Here is a 22,483-nt window from a genome sequence, read left to right as displayed (position 1 = left end):
ATTAAAGGTACTCGTAAGTCAGTTGTAAGAGTCAAACGAATCATATCAATTTCCTATTTATGATTCTCAGCTGCTCATTAGAGGCATCTCAGGTAAAGGGTAAAGATAATAGAAATTAAGTGCTTTGGGAACCAAAAGTTAAGGTGTAGTTTGCTTCTCACTGGTGCCAAGACAGCTAAATGGGGAATCAGGTGCAATAGCTGCAAGGTAATGGAGTGGAACTTTGACCGTGATCAATTCTCACCTGCCTAATGTGATATTACAGACTTCAATCTCACTCCTGCTCTTTCAATCTTATTTTAAAATATGGATAGCCTCCCAATTATATTTTTAATTACTATGTTTGTTTCCAAATTTCTGTTTAACATATTTTTTTCTCACTCCTCATTTACTGCCCACGGTTCACTTTCTGAAATGGGTGGTCTCCCCACTATCTTGACTTCCCCAACACCTACAAACCCCCTGATCCATCCATTTCAATTTGCCTTCTGTTCTCTTTGCTCTAATGAGACTATTTTCTTTATAATCAGTAAGATTTCCTTCTGGGAAAATCCAATGATTCCTTTTCAGTCTTTCCTTGTTTTTTTTTTTTTTTTTTTTTTTTTTTTTGTTCTGCCCGCCTCATCTGGCACTGTTGGAAACACAAGATAAACTACAGAGAGGCTACAAGTTAGCCTTTCAAGAGGTTAATGACTCATCTAATGGAAAAGATAGTTAGAAAATACAGAGGAGCTGGTTTCAAAAAGGTTATGAGGGACTAAAAGAAAGCAGAGGGGCCAGCGTTGTGGCAGAGCAGGTAAAACTGCTGCCTGTGATATTAACATCCCACGTGAGTGCCAGTTGATGTCTCAACTGCTCCACTTCCAATCTAGTTCCCTGCAAATGGTCTGGGAAAAGCATTGGGAGAGGACCCAAGTGTTTGGGCTCTTGTGACCTACATGAGAGACTCAGTTGAAGCTCCTGGCTCCTGGCTTCAACCTGGCTCTGCCTTGGACAGTGTGACGATCTGGAGAGAGAACAGACGGATGGAAAATTTTCTCTCCTGTCTCTCTCTTTCTCTGTATCTCCGACTTTCAAATAAAGAAATGGATTTTTAAAAAATAAAGATAAAAAAGCGGTGCACTAAAAGAAGGAACAATCAAAGAAGTTGACTATGACCTTAATGTCAATGGCCTGGCAAGCACAGGAGGAATGTGATATAAGACAAGTGAATAAGTTAATCCACATTTAATTGCAGAACATACTATAAATAATAAAATAGTGAGATCTATACAAGTCAAGACAGAATATAATGACCATTTTGCAAAAGATACTGTATTAATTATGGTGGGAGTGTTAATGGCGACACACTCATGCTAGAAACGGTCAGTTTGACAGAAATCAGGCAAGTGTCAAAAGGAGTATATAGAGGAAAGTCTGGTTAAAGATAGCAACAATAAAATATATTGCAATTCTAGCCAATTATTAAATGTAAAGCATCCATACATTCAACTTCAGTGTTCAAAATTATTGTCAGACCCATTTCAGATTTTCACAAACTATCCCAGCTACCACAAGTGGCAATTTAGATTCGGCAGCTAAATAGCAGCCAATAACTGAAAGAGTAACTTTGATACAAAGCTCATTCACTCATTTAAAATCTGGATGCATAAGAAAATTTGGCTAACATCTTTGACCCTTAGTTTTCTCTTCTGTAAAATAGGTAACCCTTTCTTATTTCCTTTCTCTGTTTGCAAAATGATATTGATTAGGATATTCTGATATAGGTGGTATTTTTTGTTTCCTAAACTTCCCACACCATTGTAATCATAACTAAACTAAATAAGAAATTTTGTATATTTCATTGTTCGTGCAAGCATTTTCCTGGGTATCTGAAACTCAGAGACCCACAATAAGGCATGTCTATTCAACTATATCTGAGCTAACTGACATGAACTATTTAAGTATTTAATTACTTAAACCTCAAAAATTTAATTATTCCCCTAAATAAAATGATGTCTCTAGAAGGGGCGACATGGAATCAACGTGGAATCAAGTAGCAGGTCACTGATAGCCACTGGGTGCTGTTTGAGCAGACAGATATTTATGTTCAAGTGTTCCATACCTCATGCCTTCCACCTTACCTTCATTTAATCGCATACATTTACACAAACACATTTTTGGATATATATGAAAGGGAGAAGTATAAAAATAAAAATAGTTTGCTATGTTCTAATTCTGATCATATGCCTTCACATGACCATATTTGGACCTCTGTGGTTACAAGGCAAAGCAGTAGCAAATGAAGAGAGAAAGGAGGTAATTACAATTACATATTTGGAAAATAATAGGATGAAATATAGGTGTTGAGATGGAGGGGAAAGTTAACAAAAGAGTGATGATATTAGATATATTGAATTCAAAGAAATTAAGATTTAGGTATGCCTATAGCTGAGCAGAGTCAATTATACTTCTTCCTTAGTTAAATACTGAACTTGCAGCCAAAAGCTCTTCTTGAAGCTATAATCCTAAAATGCACTTGTCACATATAAATAACATACTGCAGTAGAAAAATGTTTTCTATAAGCAATTTGAGCTTCTCAGAAGGTAAGAACTATGAAAGTGAATTGAGAAGGCTATATATAGTAAAGCTACCATTAAAAAGAATGTATTTCTTTTAGAGGCCAAAGTGACTCCAAACTTTTCTTACAAGATTGAAGAGAAATATGGGGCTGGTGCTGTGGCCTATCAAGTAAAGCTGCTGCCTGCAGTGCCGGCATTCCGTTCAGGCGCCAGTTCAAGTCCTGTACACTCTTCTTCCAATCCAGCTCTATGCTATGGCCTGGGAAGGCAGTAGAAGATGGCCCAAGTGATTGGGCCCCTGCACCCCCGTGAGAGACCCAGAAGAAACTCCAGGCCACTGGCTTTGGATCTGCCCAGCTCCAGCTGTTGCAGCCATTTGGGGAGTGAACCAGCAGATGGAAGACCTCTCTCTCTCCCTCTCTCTCTCCCCCCCTCCCTCCCTCTGTCCCTCTCTGCCCCTACCTCTGTAACTCTGCCTTTCAAATAAATAACTTCTAAAAAAAATATTGAAGAGAAATAATAGATTGACTTACAAATGCTCTTTAATCAACATACTAGCATTTGCAGAAAATAATTAAGTTTAATATCAACATTATGATAAAGAAAGTACAAAAAGATAATGTCAAATGAATAAGGATGTTAACATATCTTACAATTCCTTTAAAAGAATTTCTCATGGAATTAGGTGAAATCTGCACTTAAATAACATAAATATGATTGGAAGCAAAATTTTAGTAATTTAACCTGATTTTCACAGAAGTTATCATAATACAGAGGACAATTAAATTCCTCTTATTAAAATTTTAACAGAATGCAAATCAATTGGAAGTTTTTTAAAGATCAGGTAAACTACAGAAAGTTAGGTCTGGGGAGTTACTATATTAGAATGATCATATAATTTCCAAATATTATCCATATTTGAATATCCATATTTAAAATTTGCATAAAATAATCTATCAGCTGTTTATAAGCATGATATTACTGTGCATATATCCTAGTAAGGAATCACTTTGTAAGGAAAAGCATTGAACTTGTGACCCATTTCATTCCCATTACTTTCAGGCACATCACATTCCCGAATTATGTCTCATTTGGTATTCCATAAGAAATGCAGATTTGATTTCTCTTATTATGAAAATGATTCCCCATGCAACTTAAAACTTGGGCATATTTGGCAGATTTTCAAAGTTTTGCATGGGAGAACTAAGTTCAGCAATGCATACCTATTATCTGTCTGTTGATATAAATAATGCCTGATTAATCCTACCCCCTCCCCCTTTTAGGTTGAAATATCTTACTGGAGAGAAAAAAAGTAACAAAAAAATCACAGTTGGAAACCTTCCCAGAAACTTCCCTGGATGACAAAGTGAAAACCAATCTTCCACAGACATTTAATGAAGACAAGGTTCAGGGGTTTTCTGTTCTAGAGACCGTTTTGCCCACCCAGCAAAAGACCAAAACAGCAGATTTCTACAGCAAAAGCCTGAAATCAAAGGATGAGAGAAGTAACAGTGAAAAACTTTATTGCTCATTAAATCACTTACAGTGGTTTTCCTTTGGATTCACAAGTCAAAATTAAAGGCTGTCCTTCTTGTGGAAAAGGCGTGGATGGTATAATCTTAACTGACGGTGTATCTGGAAACACAGGGAGATTAAGAAAAGTCATTCAACATAAATAATATAAAGCTCTATGTTTAAGAGCTTTGCATCACCACTATGTTTTGAATTTCCTATATATTTCTTAAAAATAAATGTTTATAAGGAGTTTCTTAGATTCGATGAAATAAGGTGTATAATTTTAAGAGCTACCACTCTGTCCATGCAAAGCTAGCAAAAAAAAAAAAAAAAATCTGAATATCTTATGAGCAGAACTGTTGTATTCTTCCTGAAATCTGAATTTACAAGTGAGATTGCAAAAAGCGGTTCAGATGAATATCAAGCATTTCACACAATTGTTTCTTCAACTATTTATAGATGGCTATGAATACTATTATTATGGACTGAATGCATTTATGTGCATTTGAATAACAACACTTTCATTGTTGCAGGGATACCAGAGACTCACAATAAGGAACCCACAATGAACTCAAGATCAATTGCTGTCTCCCAAGCAGTATGCAGAATTTTTTTGAAAATGCAGTAATGCTGCACTGAGCAACACTGCTTGTTCTAAAGTACAGTTAGCAAATCACTTCAGGGAGCCATTTATAATATTCCGAAAAAGCATACTGTCTTATCTGCTACTGCATAATTATTAGAAAATTATTTCTTTTTAATAATAAAATGGTTGCTGGTGGAAGAGGATCAAGAACACTTTAAGACATTTATATTTATAACTCATATGCCATGAAATATCTTTAATCAATACAAAGATATGTATTTCACAGAATAAATGTAAAGTAAGCTATAGAAGGGCACAATATAAACACACAATTCTGGGACTTTGGCAGTGCTAACATTGTCTGATCCACAGTCAGCATAGAATTGCCTTTTCCTCTTATCTCCCCATTTTTAAAATATATAAATACGCTCTGAATTCTTCAAACATCACAATTACTTGCCTCCTTCCCTTCTTATTAACAGAAGAACTGAGCTTTTCTGGCATTGTAGTCACCCTCCGATTTTGAAGTCGGTTAAATAGGTGTCAATCAATTTAGTGATAATCAGATTAGATATTTGAGGATGGTATTTAAGTTTGTCATGTATAGAGTAAGCTATGATCCTGTGGAACACCTTATATCATACTTTAAATTTATTCCTGCTTTTCAATGCATTCTTTCTCAATCCTTTAAAAAATATGTTTAATGTGAAAAAATAAAATTCTGCTTACAAACAGGCGTTCAACATATAGCATTGTACATAATTGTAGGGTAAAATAACTCAAGAAAAAATAATCTGAAAAATATGACACATATTTTTCATAATTTTTAACTGGTAGAAGAAAAATATTTAATAAAATATTTAAATAAACTTTATTAACTTTTCTATTGTCATCACCATGTTTATGGAATCAGTTATTGATGAGGATGATCCTATCATTTAGTCTAATGCAGGGCATTTTTAAAAGTGAAGGGCAAATATTAACTAAATATTAATTAGCAGGGGTGAACCAGAATTGTACTTTTCAAACTGAAGGCTGTGTTTGTAAGACCTTTACCCAAATACATACATAACAGATTTCCTTTTCCCTTTGATGTATTATCACAAAAGCTTCATTTGGGGCTGGTGCTGTGGTACAGTGGGTTAAAGCCCTGCCCTGAAGCGCCGGCATCCCCTATGGGCACCGGTTCTAGTCCCAGCTGCTCCTCTTCCGATTCAGCTCTCTGCTGTGGCCTGGGAAAGCAGTAGAAGATGGCCCAAGTACTTGGGCCCCTCACCCATGTGGGAGACCCAGGGGAGGTTCTTGGCTCCTGGCTTCGGATTGGCGCAGCTCCGGCAGTTGTGGCCATCTGGGGAGTGAACCAACAGATGGAAGACACTTCTCTCTCTCTCCTTCCCTCTCTCCCTCCCTCTCTCTCTCTCCTCTTTGTGTAACTCTGACTTTCAAATAAATAAAATAAATCTTTTAAAAAAAGCTTCATTTTCTGGGCAAAAAGGGGTGAGGAAATTTGGGTAATCTGAGTGTCTGGGATGGTTGATAATTTTATGGATCAAGCAGACCACGCCTTGACCCAGCTACTTGGTCAAACATCATTCAGGGAGTTTCTGTGAGGGTATTTTAGGACAAGATTAATATTTCCACTGGTAGTCTGAGTAAAGTAGAATGCCCTCCACAATGCAGGGGCTTCATCCCATCACTAGCAGTCTGAAAGAGATGTCTGACCCTTTCTTGTGTCCGAAAGAATTCTGCCCTATCAGATGACTTTCAAACTGGAATATCAGCTTTCTTCCTGCCTTTGGACTGGGATATAAACTCTTGCATCTTCCTGAGTGCTGAGCCTGCTGGCATTTAGAATGGAAATACACCGTCAATTCTACTATCATGCCACAACTTACACTAAAATTTTAAAATTGCCTGTCTTGAATCTCCAGTTTGCCAACTTAACTTGCAGACCTTGGGATCTGCCAACGTCTAAATACACATGGACAATTCCTTACAATAAATTCTTTCTTTGTATGTTGTATGTATATAAGAATACTTTAATGGCTTGTAGAAACGTTAAATCAAATGTTTATTTTAGTGCAAGGAACAATTTTCAAATCCGTGCATCCTTTGCTCATAATTTGAGTTTCCCATGAATGTTTGGAAGAGCCCTGCATACAAAAAGATCCTGGATCGTGCCTTTTAAGGGGGTAGGGGATTTGCCTTCGCAAATCCTGGCAAGTGAGAAGAGAAGGGAAGGAAGTAAAAAAAGCAAATGAAGACATGTTCTTAAGCAAGTGACACCACTGTGGAACTCTGACACACCTCAGGGTTATCTTACTCGAGGGACAAGGAACAGGGGTATTTATCAGATATTTTCCAATTCTCATTGATGTTTGGTTGAAACATGCTTTGAGGAGCCAGTGCTGCGGCACAACCACTTAAGATGCCACCTGCAATGTGGCATTTCCAGTCCCAGCTGCTCCACTTCCCATCCAGTTCCCTGCTAATGTGCCTGGGAAAACAGCAGCTGATGACCTAAGTCCTTGGACCCCTGCACTTAACATGGGAGACCTGGAGGGAGCTCCTGGCTCCTGGCTTTGGCCTGGCCAAGCCCTGGCTGTTACAGCCATTTGGGTGCATGAACCAGCCGATGGGAGATCTCTCTTTCTTTCTCTCCCTCCTTAAATCTCTCTCTCTCTCTGTAACTCTATCTTTCAGATAAATAAAGTAAATCTTTAAAAGAGAAAGAAAACAGCTTTGAGGAGTGGCATTATTTCTCTGACACTCCTGTCCTACGCAGTGTACAGAAATGGTGTGTACCAAAGGGATCTGGCGGGCTACCACCAATATCTGCTTCCCCAAGGTAAATGAAATTGCAAGTAGCTGCTATTTAAAGGCAAGAGAGGAAAACAGAATACGGTTGGATTTTTCTCAGCTCTGTTTAAGGACTTTATTAGAGGTGAGAATTCGTGTAGCAAATGGTCCCTAGAAGCATGCTTCAGTATTCCCTTTAGATCCAACACACAGAATTTCCATGATAAGCAAATGTTGAAGCAGACAATATACTGAGCACAAAATTCATTTCCATGAACTCTGATGATTAATCCAAGTAAGTTTTAAGTTACCAAAAAATCAAGAACTATCACACAATATTCATTGATTTGACTTCAAAATTTATGAAACTGTTGACTCGTTTCCTTTTCCTAAGAATTATATTCCCAAATAAATAAGAAAGCTAAGTAAAAATGGAATCTGGGTAAAGATTTTAAAAATGAAAAACAAAAAAAAGAGAGAATTATCTTCCCCAGATTTCTTTGACAAATCCCTGTCTCCCTTCTCACAAACACAGACTCTTAGTTCAACTCTTAGATCTCTGTTATTCTGTCTCAGGTTCTGGTGTGTTATTCTTTTGACTTAGCATAAAACGCTGAAGATCACAAACAAAGAGATTCCATGCAACTAAAGATTTGCTCTCACATACTTTTCTCTAGGGCATTTTAGCCATACATACATCTAGAATTCTATCTCCTTACCAGTCACTCACAGATTTATATCCCAGAGCAGATCTGTTCCAAAGTTACATTTATTTATGTAAATGCAGCAACTATTTGGAATATCCACTTGGGTTTCTTAAAGATATGGCATATTTTTAAAATATTTATTTGAGAGGTAGAGAGAGAGAGAGAGAGAGAATCTTCCATCTGCTGGTTCACTCCCCAAATGACCAAAACAGTCAGAGCTGGGCCAGGCTGAACAGGAGCTTCTTATGGGTCTCCCACGATGGTGCAGGGGCCTAAGGACTTGGGCCATCTTTCACTGTCCCGGGCTATAGCAGAGAGCTGGATCAGAAGTGAAGCAGCCAGGACCCAAATCAGAACCCATATGGGATGCAGGCGCTGCAGGTGGCAGCTTTACCTGCTACGCCACAGCACCGTGCCAAGTGAACACAAAGCTTCCAATCTTCACCAACACATTCAGCTGTGTCTAGTGTGGCAGATACCACCAGCATCCATCCAGCTACATACACCAGCCTATTCTTCTCCCTTATCTCTTCTGTAATCAAGAAATTAACCACAAGGTCTGCTCTATACCTCCTAAATAATGTTCAAATCTACTCACTTAATTTTTATAAGTCAACAGCCACTTGCTATTTCCAGTTTATCAAAATAGCACATGGTCACATTTGTGTTAGTATTTCACCCCGCCCCCTTAAATCTTATTTCTAAAACCAAACAAAATTGTATTCTCAAAACATAAACCCACTCACACCAACTTAATGATTGAAACTTTTTTGGTTAATCTTAGCTCTTAGGATAAAAAGGAAAAATAAATGATTGAGTACTATCTGATTTGTATTTGACTTTTTTTAAAAAGATTTATTTATTTTTACTTGAAAGAGTTACACAGAGAAAGGAGGAGAGGTAGAGAGAGAGAGAGAGAGAGAGAGAGAGAAGTCGTCCATCCAATGGTTCACTCCCCAACTGGCCACAACAGCTGGAACTGTGCCAATCCGAAGCCAGGAGCCAGGAGCTTCTTCTGGGTCTCCCATGTGGGTGCAGGGGCCCAAGTACTTGAGCCATCTTCTACTGCTATCCCAGGCCATGGCAGAGAGCTGGATGGTAAGTGGAGCAGCCGGGTCTCAAACCGGCATCCATATGGGATGCTGGCACTTCAGGCCCGGGCGTTAACCCGCTGTGCCACAGCGCTGGCCCCTGTATTTGATTTATAACATTGTATTTATTCTTTGAATTTCAGAATGAAAATCTTCCACATTGCTTTGATGCAGATGATCAGAATGTTCTTTGTTTGTTTAACTCCTACATATATTTTAAATCTTTAAGGCGTTTACTGAGGGCAACAATCATTATCCTCAACTTTGGCCAGATATCTTTGCTGCATGTTTTCTCCACTTTAGTGTGTTCTTTTTAACTCAATGTTGCATTCTCAGTGTTAGCTTATCTACTGCTTTATACAATTTCTGTGCTCACTAAATAATTATTAAATCAATAAAAGTATAAGATGTCTGATCTATCATCTCGTAAACACTATTCTGAAATGTTGAAAAATGCTTAATTAAGATTCATGGGTACCTACTGCGGGTATAATTTGTCTCAAATAACCCTGTCCAAAACCTTAGATTAATGTTCAATCTTAGTTCACATTTAATTTAATTAAATCTATATTGCTTACTTTTTTCTGTTATGAATTTTTTATATTAGATATTAGTAGATAAAAAATCCATGATTATAAAAATGGCAATTTCCTCCTTAATGCAAACACAACATATGTAAACTACATTTTCTTCCTCCTCTATTCTGGCCAAGAAAATATTTATGAACAGATTTGTTTATTTATTCAGCCAGAATTCTAGTATATATTTCCATGAAATATTGGCATTCCTCTCAAGCATACCATGTTTAACAGGTACTACAGTATGCAATCATTATCCCAAACTTTTTCTCATTTAATTTTTTTAAGATTTAATTTATTTATTTGAGAGGTAGAGTTACAGACAGTATGAGGGAGAGACACAAGGTCTTCTGTCTGTTGGTTCACTCTTCAAATGGCTGCAACAGCCAGAGGTGCGCCAATCCGAAGCCAGGAGCCAGGTACTTCTTCCCAGTCTCCCACGTTGGTTCAGGGTCCCAAGGACCTGGCCCATCTTCTACTGCTTTCCCAGGCCACAGCAGAGAGCTGGACTGAAAGAGGAGAAGCCAGGACTAGAACTGGCGCCCATATGGGATGCTGGCGCTGCAGGCGGAGGATTAACTTACTGTGCCATGGCGCTGGCCCCTCACAATTTGTTATTCATAGGAAATAATTTCTGCTTTCTCAGACTTTTACTTAAGGTTAAAGGATATTACTTCTATTTTTATCTTCATTCATTATTTTATTATATCCATAAGGGAATGATCAATCATTTTTAGGGTAAAAATCACCAACGGAAAAAGAAAGACCTTTCTCTCTGTCTCTCTCTCTCTCTCTCACTGTCCACTCTGTCTGTCAAAAAAAAAAAAAAAAAAAAGGTGCTCAGAAAAAACAAAATGGAAAAATGTAAAACATTATTCAAATATTTTTGTCCAAATCAAATCCTATTCTCGTAACATAAGCTTTCTGAAACTTCTTGGGATCTTTCCTTTTTCCAAATCATTGTTTCTTTTGCTCACCACAATAACCTATTAAACCCTTCAATTCCATTCCCACACGATTTTCTTCCTTTTCCTTCTCACTGATATGTCCCTGTCTATGCCAGATCCTCATTGACTTTAATTTGAGCAATCATCTCCTAAATTGTCCCTTGCCTCTAGACTTTCCACTCTCTTGTTAAAAGGCTAACGACGATTTTCATCTTCTTAAAGCACAATTATCTTGTGAATCCTGCATCCAAAACATGCCTGCACCATAGGCGGAGTCTTTATTACACCACAACACCAGCCCCTATTCTTGTTTTGTTTTGTTCTACCTTTTAAACTCTGACTTGACAACATTTTAAATATTTTTATTTATTTATTTATTTGGCAGGTAGAGTTATAGACAGTGAGAGAGATTGAGACAGAGAGAAAGGTCTTCCCTCTGTTGGTTTACTCCCCAAATGGCTGCTATGGCCGGACTACGCTGATCCAAAGCCAGGAGCCAGGTGCTTCTTCCTGGTCTCCCATGTGGGTGCAGGGCTTAAGCACTTGGGCCATCCTCCACTGCCCTCCTGGGCCACAGCAGAGAGCTGGCCTGGAAGAGGAGCAACGGGGACTAGAACCTGGGGCCCATATGGGATGTCAGTGCCGTAGGCAGAGGAATAACCAAGTGAGCCATGGCACTGGCCCCAACTTGACATTTTAAAGCATCATGACACTTGCTGGTTGACAAGAATTACCTAAATTAGGAGCACACGTTGTGTTGCAGCAGGTTTAGCCACTACTTGGATTGCAACTTCCTATATCAATATCTGAGATCTAGTCCCATCTCCTCTGCTTCCAACCTAGCTTCCTGCTAGCATACCTGGGAGAAAGCAGGTGATCATCTAAGTATGAGTCACTGCTACCCACCTGCGAGACTCAGATGGAGTTCCTAGCTCCTGGCTTCTGCTTGGCTGTTGCAGGCATTGGGGGAGTATACCAGTGGACTAAAGATCTCTCTTTCACTCCTTGTCCCTTTCTCTGTCTGTCACTTTGCCATTCAAACAAGTAAATAAATCTCCAAAAAGGAAATATTAGATGAAATCTATCAGCACTATATTTATTGAATATATGTGAACATATATAATAAGTATCACATATAATACAAAATATATGTAAATGACATGGAATTAGATTTAAATTATTTCATAATACAGAACATATCCAGTAGTTATAAAATATTACACCTGGTAGAATTTTTTTAAAGATTTATTTTTATTTATTTGAAAGGCAGAGTTACAGAGAGAGGTGAGACAGAGAGAGAGGTCTTCCATCTACTGGTTTACTGCCCAGATGGCTGCAACAACCAGGACTGGGCAAGGCTGAGGCCAGGAGCCTGGAGCTTCTTCCAGGTCTTTCATGTGGGTACAGGGGTCCAAGCACTTGGGCCATCCTCCATTGCTTTCCTCCCAGGCATATTATCAGGGAGCTGCATTGATAGTGGAGCAGCTGGGACATATGGGATGCCAGTGCTGTAGGCCAGTGCTTTAACCTGCTGTGCCACAGGGCTGGCCTCTGGTAGAATTCTTTTTGCATCTTTTTTTTTTTTTTTTTTTATTTGACAGGTAGAGTCATAGACAGTGAGAGAGAGACAGAGAGAAAGGTCTTCCCTCTGTTGGTTCACTCCCCAAGTGGCCGCTATGGCTGGAGCTGCGCCGATCCGAAGCCAGGAGCCAGGTGCTTCTTCCTGGTCTCCCATGCGGGCGCAGGAGCCCAAGCACTTGGGCCATCCTCCACTGCCTTCCCAGGCCACAGCAGAGAGCTGGACTGGAAGAGGAGCAACTGGGACTAAAACACAGCGCCCATATGGGATGCCAGCATTGCAGACAGGTGTAATCAAGTGAGCCACGGCACCAGCCCCTCTGGTAGAATTTTTTTAAAACATGGTTGCTTAATCCACAAAATTAAGCATCTCATTATCCAAGATCTTAATTTATCCAATTATGTGTCTTCAGATTATAACCTAACACTTCCTGTGGTTTGAAGAACTATTTATATGTTGGATGAATAGATAAGTGAATTACTATCTACTTATTTCCAAATGCAAGGGAATATGGGCTGGTATTGTGATGTGGTGAGATAAACTGTTGCCTATAATACCGGCATCCTATATATGAGTGTTGGTTTGAGTCCCAGATGCTCTGCTTCCCATCAGCTTCCTGATAAAGCACCTGTGAAAGCAGCAGAGGCTGGCCCAAGTGCTTGGACAACTACCATCCATGTGGAAGATCCAGGTGGAGTTCCAGGCTCCTGGCTTTTCCTTTACTAGCCTTGGCCATTGTGTCTATTGGGGGAATGAACCAGCAAATGGAAATCTCTCTCTCTCTCTCTCTCTCTCTTTCAAATAAAATGTCTTAAAAATGCAAGAAAATGAGGACTCTAATAAACCTAAAAAATAGAGACATATTTATTCATTCACAAATAAATTTCCATGACTCAGTAGTAACCAAATAAAATATACAGCGATTTTAAAAGCAACACATTTTCCTTTCTAAGTCTTTTATAGGAAAAAGTATCATTGTCTAGAACATGTTTTCAATATTTTTATGTGCAAAGAAAACATACATGTTACCCATATTTTAGTTCTTTGATTTTTGCCTGACAAATTATAGAGTTCATTTAGGAAGAAACACAATTACTATGAAGAAATAGATTAAGGGACAGGAGATTTGTCTTTTTTAAAAATAAATGGTTAAAGTTTCATGAACTTGAGAAGTAAGGACACCTCATGTTCCATTAAATGATTCAGGGTGTGAATCAAGGTAAAGATATTGATCCAATGGAATGGATTTTCTATATTCTTAATGAAGATTTCAGCATAGAGAAAACTCTGTGATGAAGCTACTATCAGAGCACCTAATGGACAATCTTAAAAGCACAAGGTCTTAAAGTATTTAATGCCAGTGACTCAACAAGATGTATTCATCACTAAAGATTCTACAAGTGAGTAAAAGAGCTTTAAGTCAAATGTTTTTATCAATAAACAGCATGTTAATTCTTTTGTAGTCCAATAAATATAAAAGAAATTTAAAGATTATACAAAAGTAGCATTTAACTTGTGATGATGATGATAAAACTGTTAAATGAGAGAAACAATCCCAAATTCATTCCTATTATGTCCTTATTTTATCAAAATTCCATATTGTATAATATACTGCATGAACAAATATTTTCTTATAACAAAAAGTAGTAGTTATTTGCATTGTTCATGGTATTACTTGGGCTTCAGGGAAAGAAAAATACTATCTTAATAATTTTATTTGTTCGTAAAAATTATATCCTGTGAATACTCACAAATGACTCATTCAAAAAATTTTTGTAGTTCCTAAATACAAATCATAGTACTATTATCCATTTACATTTTTTGTTTCAGTGGAACTATAACATTGTAACATTATTACATTGTACATTCTACCATTCACATTTATAGCACTTCCAGATTAGGTGTTGGTTTTCATGAATGGTGCTGGTGAATCAACATATTCCCAGGAATGCAACTCTCACAGTTGACATCTTCTCTGTCTTGTTTGCTGCTCTATACTCGATGTCTAGAATAGCTCCTTGACGTCAATTAAATATTTGGCGAATAAACAATTGAATAATAGTCTTTTGGAATTTCTCCAATTAATGGCTAGGACCATCAGTATAATATAAAATAATTTACTTCTCACTACTATCTTCTAATATCATTAAAGACTGATCAAATACTTGGCAAATAACATTCAATGCTATAAATATTCTGAATTCCTTGGTTTATTGAACTATTTATAAAGTATGCAAGGACAACTCTGTTCTGATTGCATTGTTTAGAATATAAAAATAAGGCTCAGAAGAGTGACTCACGCAAGTTACACTCATAAATCAGTTTGATACTTTCTGTCCTGATCTTGACCCCACTCAACTAAGTTTGGGTTCTGATTCTCTGTTAGACTGCACTGTGGACTGATGCTTTTTGTTGTATGCTCTTTGTCCTTGGTTTTCAAAATCAAGTCTTTCTCCATAATCTTGAATAAGAGCCCATTAATGGGGATCCTTTTTGTTCTCCATTGACTATTGACTCTTGAAATGAAAGAAATTTTTAATACTCTTGTAAAGACACTATGATATTTTCCTGAAATAAAAGCTCTAAACCAAACTCAGTCCATACCACAAGATCCACCACTTTTACTAGCAGTGGATTCATGGGTCACAAGTTAAACTGAAATGTTTAACCTGCAGCGCTATGCAATACTCATTCCCTCTGGGTAAGACTGCCTTTCCCCCTAATATCCCATTTAATTTTTTTGTTTGTAATTTTGAAGGAAAACTCAAAATTCTCATTTACTACTTAGCTGAGATTTCCGTTAATATTGCCCCAAATGATTAGGACACATTTATTTTGAAAATTCACTAAATCCCTTTTAACTTTAGTGAGAATTATATTCTGAAAATCATTCATCTATTTGATAAATATTTATAATTATTGTGTGTATCAGGTGTATTCCTTCTAGTATACAAATGACATACATCCACAAAAAATTAACTGTAAGAATTTTGTCTTGATAAAAAGGATAGATAATATACAGGTCAAAATAATGCAAAGCTCAAAATCGCTTTTAATCCAACAATGTAATAGGAGAGTTATTGGAAGAGTAAGTTATGCGTATTTGTGAGAAGCAAAGAAGATTCCCAAGAAAGGTGTCATTTTTAAAATCAGATGGGGCAAGTGCTGTGCTGTAGTGGGTAAAGCTCCTGCCTGCAATGCTGGCATCCCATATGGGCACTGATTCAAGTCCCTGCTGCTTCACTTCAGATCCAGCTCCTTGCAAATGCACATTGGAAAGTAGAGGAAGATGGCCCAAGTTCTTGGGCCCTTGCACCAGCATGGGAGACCTGGAAGAAGCTTTTGGCTTCTGGCTTCAACCCAGCTCAGCCTTGGTCATTGCAGCCATTTAGGGAGTGAACCAGCAGATGGAAGATCTTTCTTTCTGTCTGTATCTCCCTCTCTCTCTCTGCAACTCTTACTTTAAAATAAATCTAAAAAAATCCTAAAAAAAATAAGTCAGAGAATACACAATCTTTGATCTGTTAGGATTGTTTCATAGGGAAAAAAAAGGAGGGAATTTAAGGCAAAAGGAAGATGAACAAGGATTGATGTAGAGAAAAGAGCGTGGTGTACATATGGAAGCATTTAGAAATCTTGGAAAGAACAGGATGCAATATTGGAAAAAAGCGCACTGAGAAGAGCTTTATAGGGAATTTTATTTCAAAGCACTGAATGCCATGCCGAAGATTCTGGATGTTATATTAGATGTCATTAGAAATTATCTTAAGTTTGTAGGTAAGTATTTGGCCCAGGTCAAATATTACATAGCTATATTTGGCAGTGTGTAAAACTTAGTGGATCAGGCAGTGATGAGAAGCAAAATTTCTCCACCATAAAGTAGAACCACAATTAAGTTTTCTTAAGTCATTTTATTTTTTTACACTGTTTCAATTACTAAAAATTATATCACGTTTTGAATTGTTTCATATTTGGACAGTGACTTTGTATAGTTTTTTTTGCTTTCTAAATATACCTTTATATCTTCCTTTATTTTTGAATCTTCTAAAATTTTTTGTTTATTTAAAGTGAACAAACATCATATATACAGTTTTAAGAGCATAATGATACTTCCCACTTTACCCTCCTTCTGTCCCTCACTTTCACCCACCCTCCACCTTACAGTAAAGTAAAATTACCAATAAAAACTTGAGCAATGAATGCATCAGTAGCTTCATTTACTTTAATTCATACATGTTTACAATTGTAGGTTCTGTACTACATTGTTTAAGTGCATTTGAGTAATTCTAATCATTTTAGGAATATTTCTAATGTTGTACTATATATGATATTCTTATATATATTTTATCATTTATTTACATGATCTTGTCATAGGATATACAATCCAGCTCTTTATTTACATGATCTTGTCATAGGATATACAATCCAGCTCTTTGGCATTCAGACAAAGTAGTTGAATACTTAGATCTACACAAAAATGAGTAAAGGATGTTTATAGCAATTATGGTTATAACTGGCAGAACTTGGAAGCAAACAAGATATCCCTCAATGGGTGAATGGATAAACTCTCGTAAATCCATACAATGAAATATTATTCCTCGATAAAAATAATGAGCTAGTAAGCCATGAAAGGACATGTTAGAATCTTAAATGAATATTGTTATGTGAAGCAGGCCAATAAGAAAATACCACATCTTGCATAACTAGCTATATGACATTCTAGAAAAAGCAAAACTATTTAGCCAGTCTAAAGATTAATGGTTACCAAGACAGAATAGGAGGAAAGAGAAAATAAAGAAGTGGAGAACAGGGAATTATTAGACTGTGGAATCATTTTGCATAATACTACAGCAGTTAATACAACTGGTTCATCAGTTATCATATCTTTGCAACATTTAATTTAATTTCATTGAAAATTATAGACAGGAAGGCAGGGGGTCGTGGGGAGGTTTTTAATCTACTGGTTCACTTCCCAAATGCAGGCACACGCCTGGCTTTCCCAGGCTTCAGCCAAGTGGAATCCAGGAGATCAGAATTCAATCTGGGCCTCCCACATGGATGACAGGGACCCGTTACCTGCTGCCTCCAAGAGAGAGCATCCACAGGATGGTGGAATCAGGAGCAGAACCCAGGTACTCTGATATGAGATGAAGTGTCCCAAATGGTGTCGTAACTACCTCATCAAGCACCCATCACTTGTCTTTTTACATCGAAAATTCTGGGTTAGTGTATGTTATAACTTGTTTGGAAGGTAGAATTTGAACACTTCAAAATATGGAAATATGTGTATATTAGATTACTTGTCATTTTAAAGTAACAAAATAAAAACTTGTAGCATATTGTTGCTCCCCCTCTTCACGGAGGAACGACACAGGACCCTGCGCTGTTCTTTTGTCTGCTCGGCCCTTCCCGGGTTTGCTGCTGGTCCTTCCCGGGTTGGCTGCCGTCCCTCCACCTCCGTGGAAGGGCGGTGCCCCCTGCCACTTTCCCCACTTCCGCGGGGGAGTGGCACACCGCTAGCCGGCTCTTCCGGGGGCTGCTCAGATGTTCCTCAGGTGTTCCCCTTAGATGTTCCTCGTGCATGTTGTCTCTCTCCTCCTTTATAGTCCTCTTCCACCAATCCCAACTCTGCTACCCACACACTGAGTGCGCTGCTCTCCTCCAATCAGGAGTAGGATCAGCTCCTGCAGGTTATTGGTCGAACTGGAGGCAACTGTGTAGAAGTTGTTTACTCCTCTCCCAGCGCCATATTGTGGGAGAGCAGATGCATAGAATAAGTCTTTTTTTTTTTTTTTTTTTTTTTTTTTTTTTTTGACAGGCAGAGTGGACAGTGAGAGAGAGAGACAGAGAGAAAGGTCTTCCTTTGCCGTTGGTTCACCCTCCAATGGCCGCTGCGGCCAGCGCGCTGCGGCCGGCGCACCGCGCTGATCCGATGGCAGGAGCCAGGAGCCAGGTGCTTTTCCTGGTCTCCCATGGGGTGCAGGGCCCAAGCACCTGGGCCATCCTCCACTGCACTCCCTGGCCACAGCAGAGAGCTGGCCTGGAAGAAGGGCAACCAGGACAGAATCCGGTGCCCCAACCGGGACTAGAACCCGGTATGCCGGCGCCGCTAGGCGGAGGATTAGCCTAGTGAGCCACGGCGCCGGCCTAGAATAAGTCTTAATTCCAGTAACTTAGTCTAGTCCAAGTTGCTCCCCACAGCCTATAACTATCTTTTAAAAACAGATGCATAAGGTAAAATTAGTTATTAACTTGCTAATTAAAATACTAGATATGAATAACATAGTTTATTAATGTTAGGTTTCATTTGTTCAAATAATTTCTATCTCATGGTCTTATCCAAGATTTATTCTCTACTAAGCTCACTTAACTTAATGGAAAAAGTTGACATCTGTAATACTCATATATTCCATAAATTTAGTACTATTTTTGTCTCCTTTATAAAATTAATTTGCATGCTTCAATAATTTTAAAGTCCCCAAAACTCTTATAAATGAATACTTTATGATAATCATGATTAGGAATTATTCATTGCAATTCAGAATAACTTTATTATTTTAATATCTGAATTTATTATTTTTAAAATATAGAATCCCCACTTGCATGTAAATACTATTCCTCATTGAGATTTAATAACACAGAAATATTACTTACTATTAATAACATAAAAACATAGTAACATTTTGAATCCTTGTACTTGGGTGGCTTAAATATTTGGTGATTCAGCTACTTGTACTAATTTGATATTATAGAGACTAAACAAAATATTTCTATTAGTTGTAAAAGAAAAACATATTTATTTCGTGAATAAAACGTGCCAGAATGACTCATTGCAGGTAACAACAAATGTGTCCACCCTGAAAAATCTTGAAAACCTGAGTTCTCAGGTAGAGGTTTCATATGAGTCTCTCTCTATCAGTGTAGCACACTGCATCGTTTGCTAAGAGGCAAGGCCCAGATGATCCTAGCATGTTCATCATTTCACGCACTTTTTGAAAAATTTTGAGCTCAATTAAAATCCTTTCAAAAACATCCTTGGGCATACTTATGTCATTTCATTAGTCAAGAGGATAGTTTATTTTACTTTCTGAAGAATTTAACCTAAAGATAGTTTTCATTTCACCTTTCCACAGTTCTTTCATATTCTGAGCCCCTGGACCATAGATAATTCATGGTGGAGAGGATAATTAGATAATCAGCATATCACAAATGAGATGTCAGATGAATGAGATATGTTATTTTAAAATGTTACTCAGAACAGTCTAATATAAATAAAACAAAAGGTAATAGAAGCAGAGCTGATATAACTGACAGAAGGCAATTTAATATAAACTGACTTGGGTTACAGAATGTGCAGGTTAGTTTGGGTAGCTGGGAAGTTTATTGTGTCTAACAAGTAAAAAAGGAAACAGACAAATCTATATTGAATGAATGAAGACTGTTCACATTTAAATATATATCTGTTGTGCATCTTTAAAATGCGTGGTGGAAAATAAGGCACAAATAAAAGTTGAAAAACCCCATCTTATCCCAAATCAGACATCTTGGATTCCTTTGATTCTGGGTTCCTGCCAATGGAGATCCTGCGAGGGATTCTAGGATTCCTGCCATTTGTGTAGGAGACTGGGCTGTGTTTCAGGCTCCTGGTTCTGGCCCAGGTCAGAATCAGCTATTGCTGACATCTGGGAAGTGACCTGGCACCTAGGGGATCTCTAGGGGATCTCTAGGGGATCTCTAGGGGATCTCTGTCTTAATGCTCTCTTTCTACCTACCAAACAAAAACAAACAATAGTGACAAAAAAGCAAACCTACCTGTATTGAATCTCTTCTAATCAGAATTTTTTAAGAGATTTATTTTATTTATTTGAAAGAGTTACAGAGAAAGGTAGAGACAGAGAGAGAGAGGGCTTCCATCCTCTGGTTCACTCCCAGATGGCTGCAATGGCAGGAGCTGAGCCAACCTGAAGTCAGAAGCCAGGAGCTTCTTCCAGGTCTCCCACATGGGTGCAGAGGCCAAAGGACTTGGGTCATCTTGTACTGCTTACCCAGGCCATAGCAGAGAGCTGCATTGGAAGAGGAGCAGCCAGGACTAGAACTGGCGCCCATATGGGATGCCAGCACTTTAGGCAAGGGCTTTAAACTGCTGTGCCACAGCACCAGCCCCTATAATCGGAACTTTTTTAAAATGCATTTTATTGGAATAGAACCAAAGAGAGACCTGATCAAATATATTGGGTAGTTCAGAAAATTAGCAAGAGCATACAGTTGAGAATTCATTCTGTTTAGGTGCAAAGTATTTCTCTTTGAAGGGACAAAATAGTAAAGGCATTTCTACAGAAATCCGTTGTTACAGTTTAAAAAAGTAAAATATTAAGGGAAGAACAGATTAACTTTATTATGTATTTGCTTGTTTACTAGAATGGAAATGTAATCATCAGGAAGGTATAGGTCAAGACTACAAATGACCCTTTAAATGCTTGTAAGGTTATAATTTTAATAAAAACTGAGCCATCGAGTTTTTTTGTTATTTTAAATATACCCTCTATATTTCTTATTTGCATTCATCATTAACCTCATGCATCTCATTTAATCACACAATTTTAACACTGCTATTTCCTTCTTCTACAGCACACCCACCCCCTTACACCCCTCCCCCTTCCTTCCGTTATTGCTCAGAGAGCATTTGTTTGGTCTCACATGCAGAGTTGCCTCCATGAGCTGTCCTAAATATAAAAGTTATTACAGTAACATTCGTAGTCTGCATTTGTAAATGGTTGTATATTTTTACAGGCAAAGGCATGGACTGTTAAATATAAAACACTAAATAAATATTAATAGAATTTATGATATGATGGATTATATAAAAAAAATGCATCTTGTCAGGATCAGCACTGTGATGTAGAAGGTTAAGCCACTGCCTATAGTGCTGGTGTCCCATATGGGTGCTGGTTAGAGGTTCGACTGCTCCACTTCTGATTCAGCTCCTTGCTAATGTGCCTGGGAAAGCAGTTACAGATGATCCAAGTCCTTGGACCCCTGCATCCTCATGGGAGACCTGGAAGAAGTTCCTGGCTCCTGGCTTTGCCCTGGCCCAGCACTGGTTGTTGTAACTAATTGAGGAGTAAACCAGCGCATGCAAGATCTCTTTCTCTCTCTCTCTCTCTCTCCTTCTCTCTCTGTGTCACTGCCTTTCAAATGAATAAAATAAATCTTTAAAAAAATTTTAAAAAGCACTTTGTCTTAACATACACTCACAGGCACACTTTTTTTTTTTTAATTTTGGCTCTTGTTTTTCCATATTAGCAGTTAAGTATCGCAGTACTAAAATGGGTTCTCAGAAAATAATCTTTGTTCTGATATACTCTTACTGATCAGCTTTTTGGAGATTTATTTTCAGTAATTTTTAAAAGTATTTTTGTCAGTGTCACATATAGAAAATGGATGTTCAGTTATTTTCCTTTTTGTGTTCTGTGCATTGTTCCTTCTGTTATGTAGATACATTATTCCCACTGAGAATTAAATAAAGTCTGACTCATACAATCTGTTCTCAAAATTAAATCAGAGGAATAAAAGTTATTGTTTCAAAGAGTTCTATGTAAAAATAGGAAGATGAATTAGAGTTTTCATCTATTAAAAAACTGGCTTTTCCTGCTACTACTCAGTTGCTAAGTATAGGCTTCCTATTAAATGAAATTTGAAGGCATTTGTGGTTTACAGTGAGATAGCTACTTCACAGTTTCTTACCTTTCAGCTTTAAAGGAACTGTCTCCCATCAAACTGGCAGTATTAAAATTTATGATTAATATTTCCTAAGGAAATACGTATAAATGTTGCTGTGATGTATTGTATAGGGTAGGTTTTTCTAGGTTGTGTTTCATAAGATAAGGGTTAAAACAGCAATAGAAGACCAGCACTGTAGTGGATAAAGACACCACCTGCAATACCTGCACTCCATTTAGGAACAAGTTCATGTCCAGGCTGCTCCACTCTGATCCAGCTCCCTGCTAATGCCCTGGGAAAAGCAGCGGAAGATGGTCCAAGTGTTTGGGCCCCTGCCATCCACATGGGAAACCCAGATAGAGACCTAGATGGACCCAGGCTCCTGGCTTTGGCCTGGCC

The 22,483-nt window shown here is 37.9% G+C and overlaps 1 protein-coding gene across 5 annotated transcripts in view; it reads right to left on the bottom strand.

Annotated features, from left to right (window-relative positions):
• CADM2 (cell adhesion molecule 2) overlaps positions 1-22,483 on the bottom strand; it is a 1,119,939-nt gene that overhangs the window by 114,111 nt on the left and 983,345 nt on the right. For all 5 annotated transcript variants that reach the window (XM_051859417.2, XM_051859415.2, XM_008267104.4 and 2 more), the window contains one exon: positions 4,107-4,197. In XM_051859417.2, the coding sequence (XP_051715377.1) occupies positions 4,107-4,197 (91 nt within the window). The remainder of the gene's footprint in view (positions 1-4,106; positions 4,198-22,483) is intronic.

This window comes from Oryctolagus cuniculus, chromosome 4 (assembly GCF_964237555.1).
Source record: "Oryctolagus cuniculus chromosome 4, mOryCun1.1, whole genome shotgun sequence".
In the NCBI taxonomy this organism is placed as follows: Eukaryota; Metazoa; Chordata; class Mammalia; order Lagomorpha; family Leporidae; genus Oryctolagus; species Oryctolagus cuniculus.
This window is presented reverse-complemented; position numbering and strand designations above follow the sequence as displayed.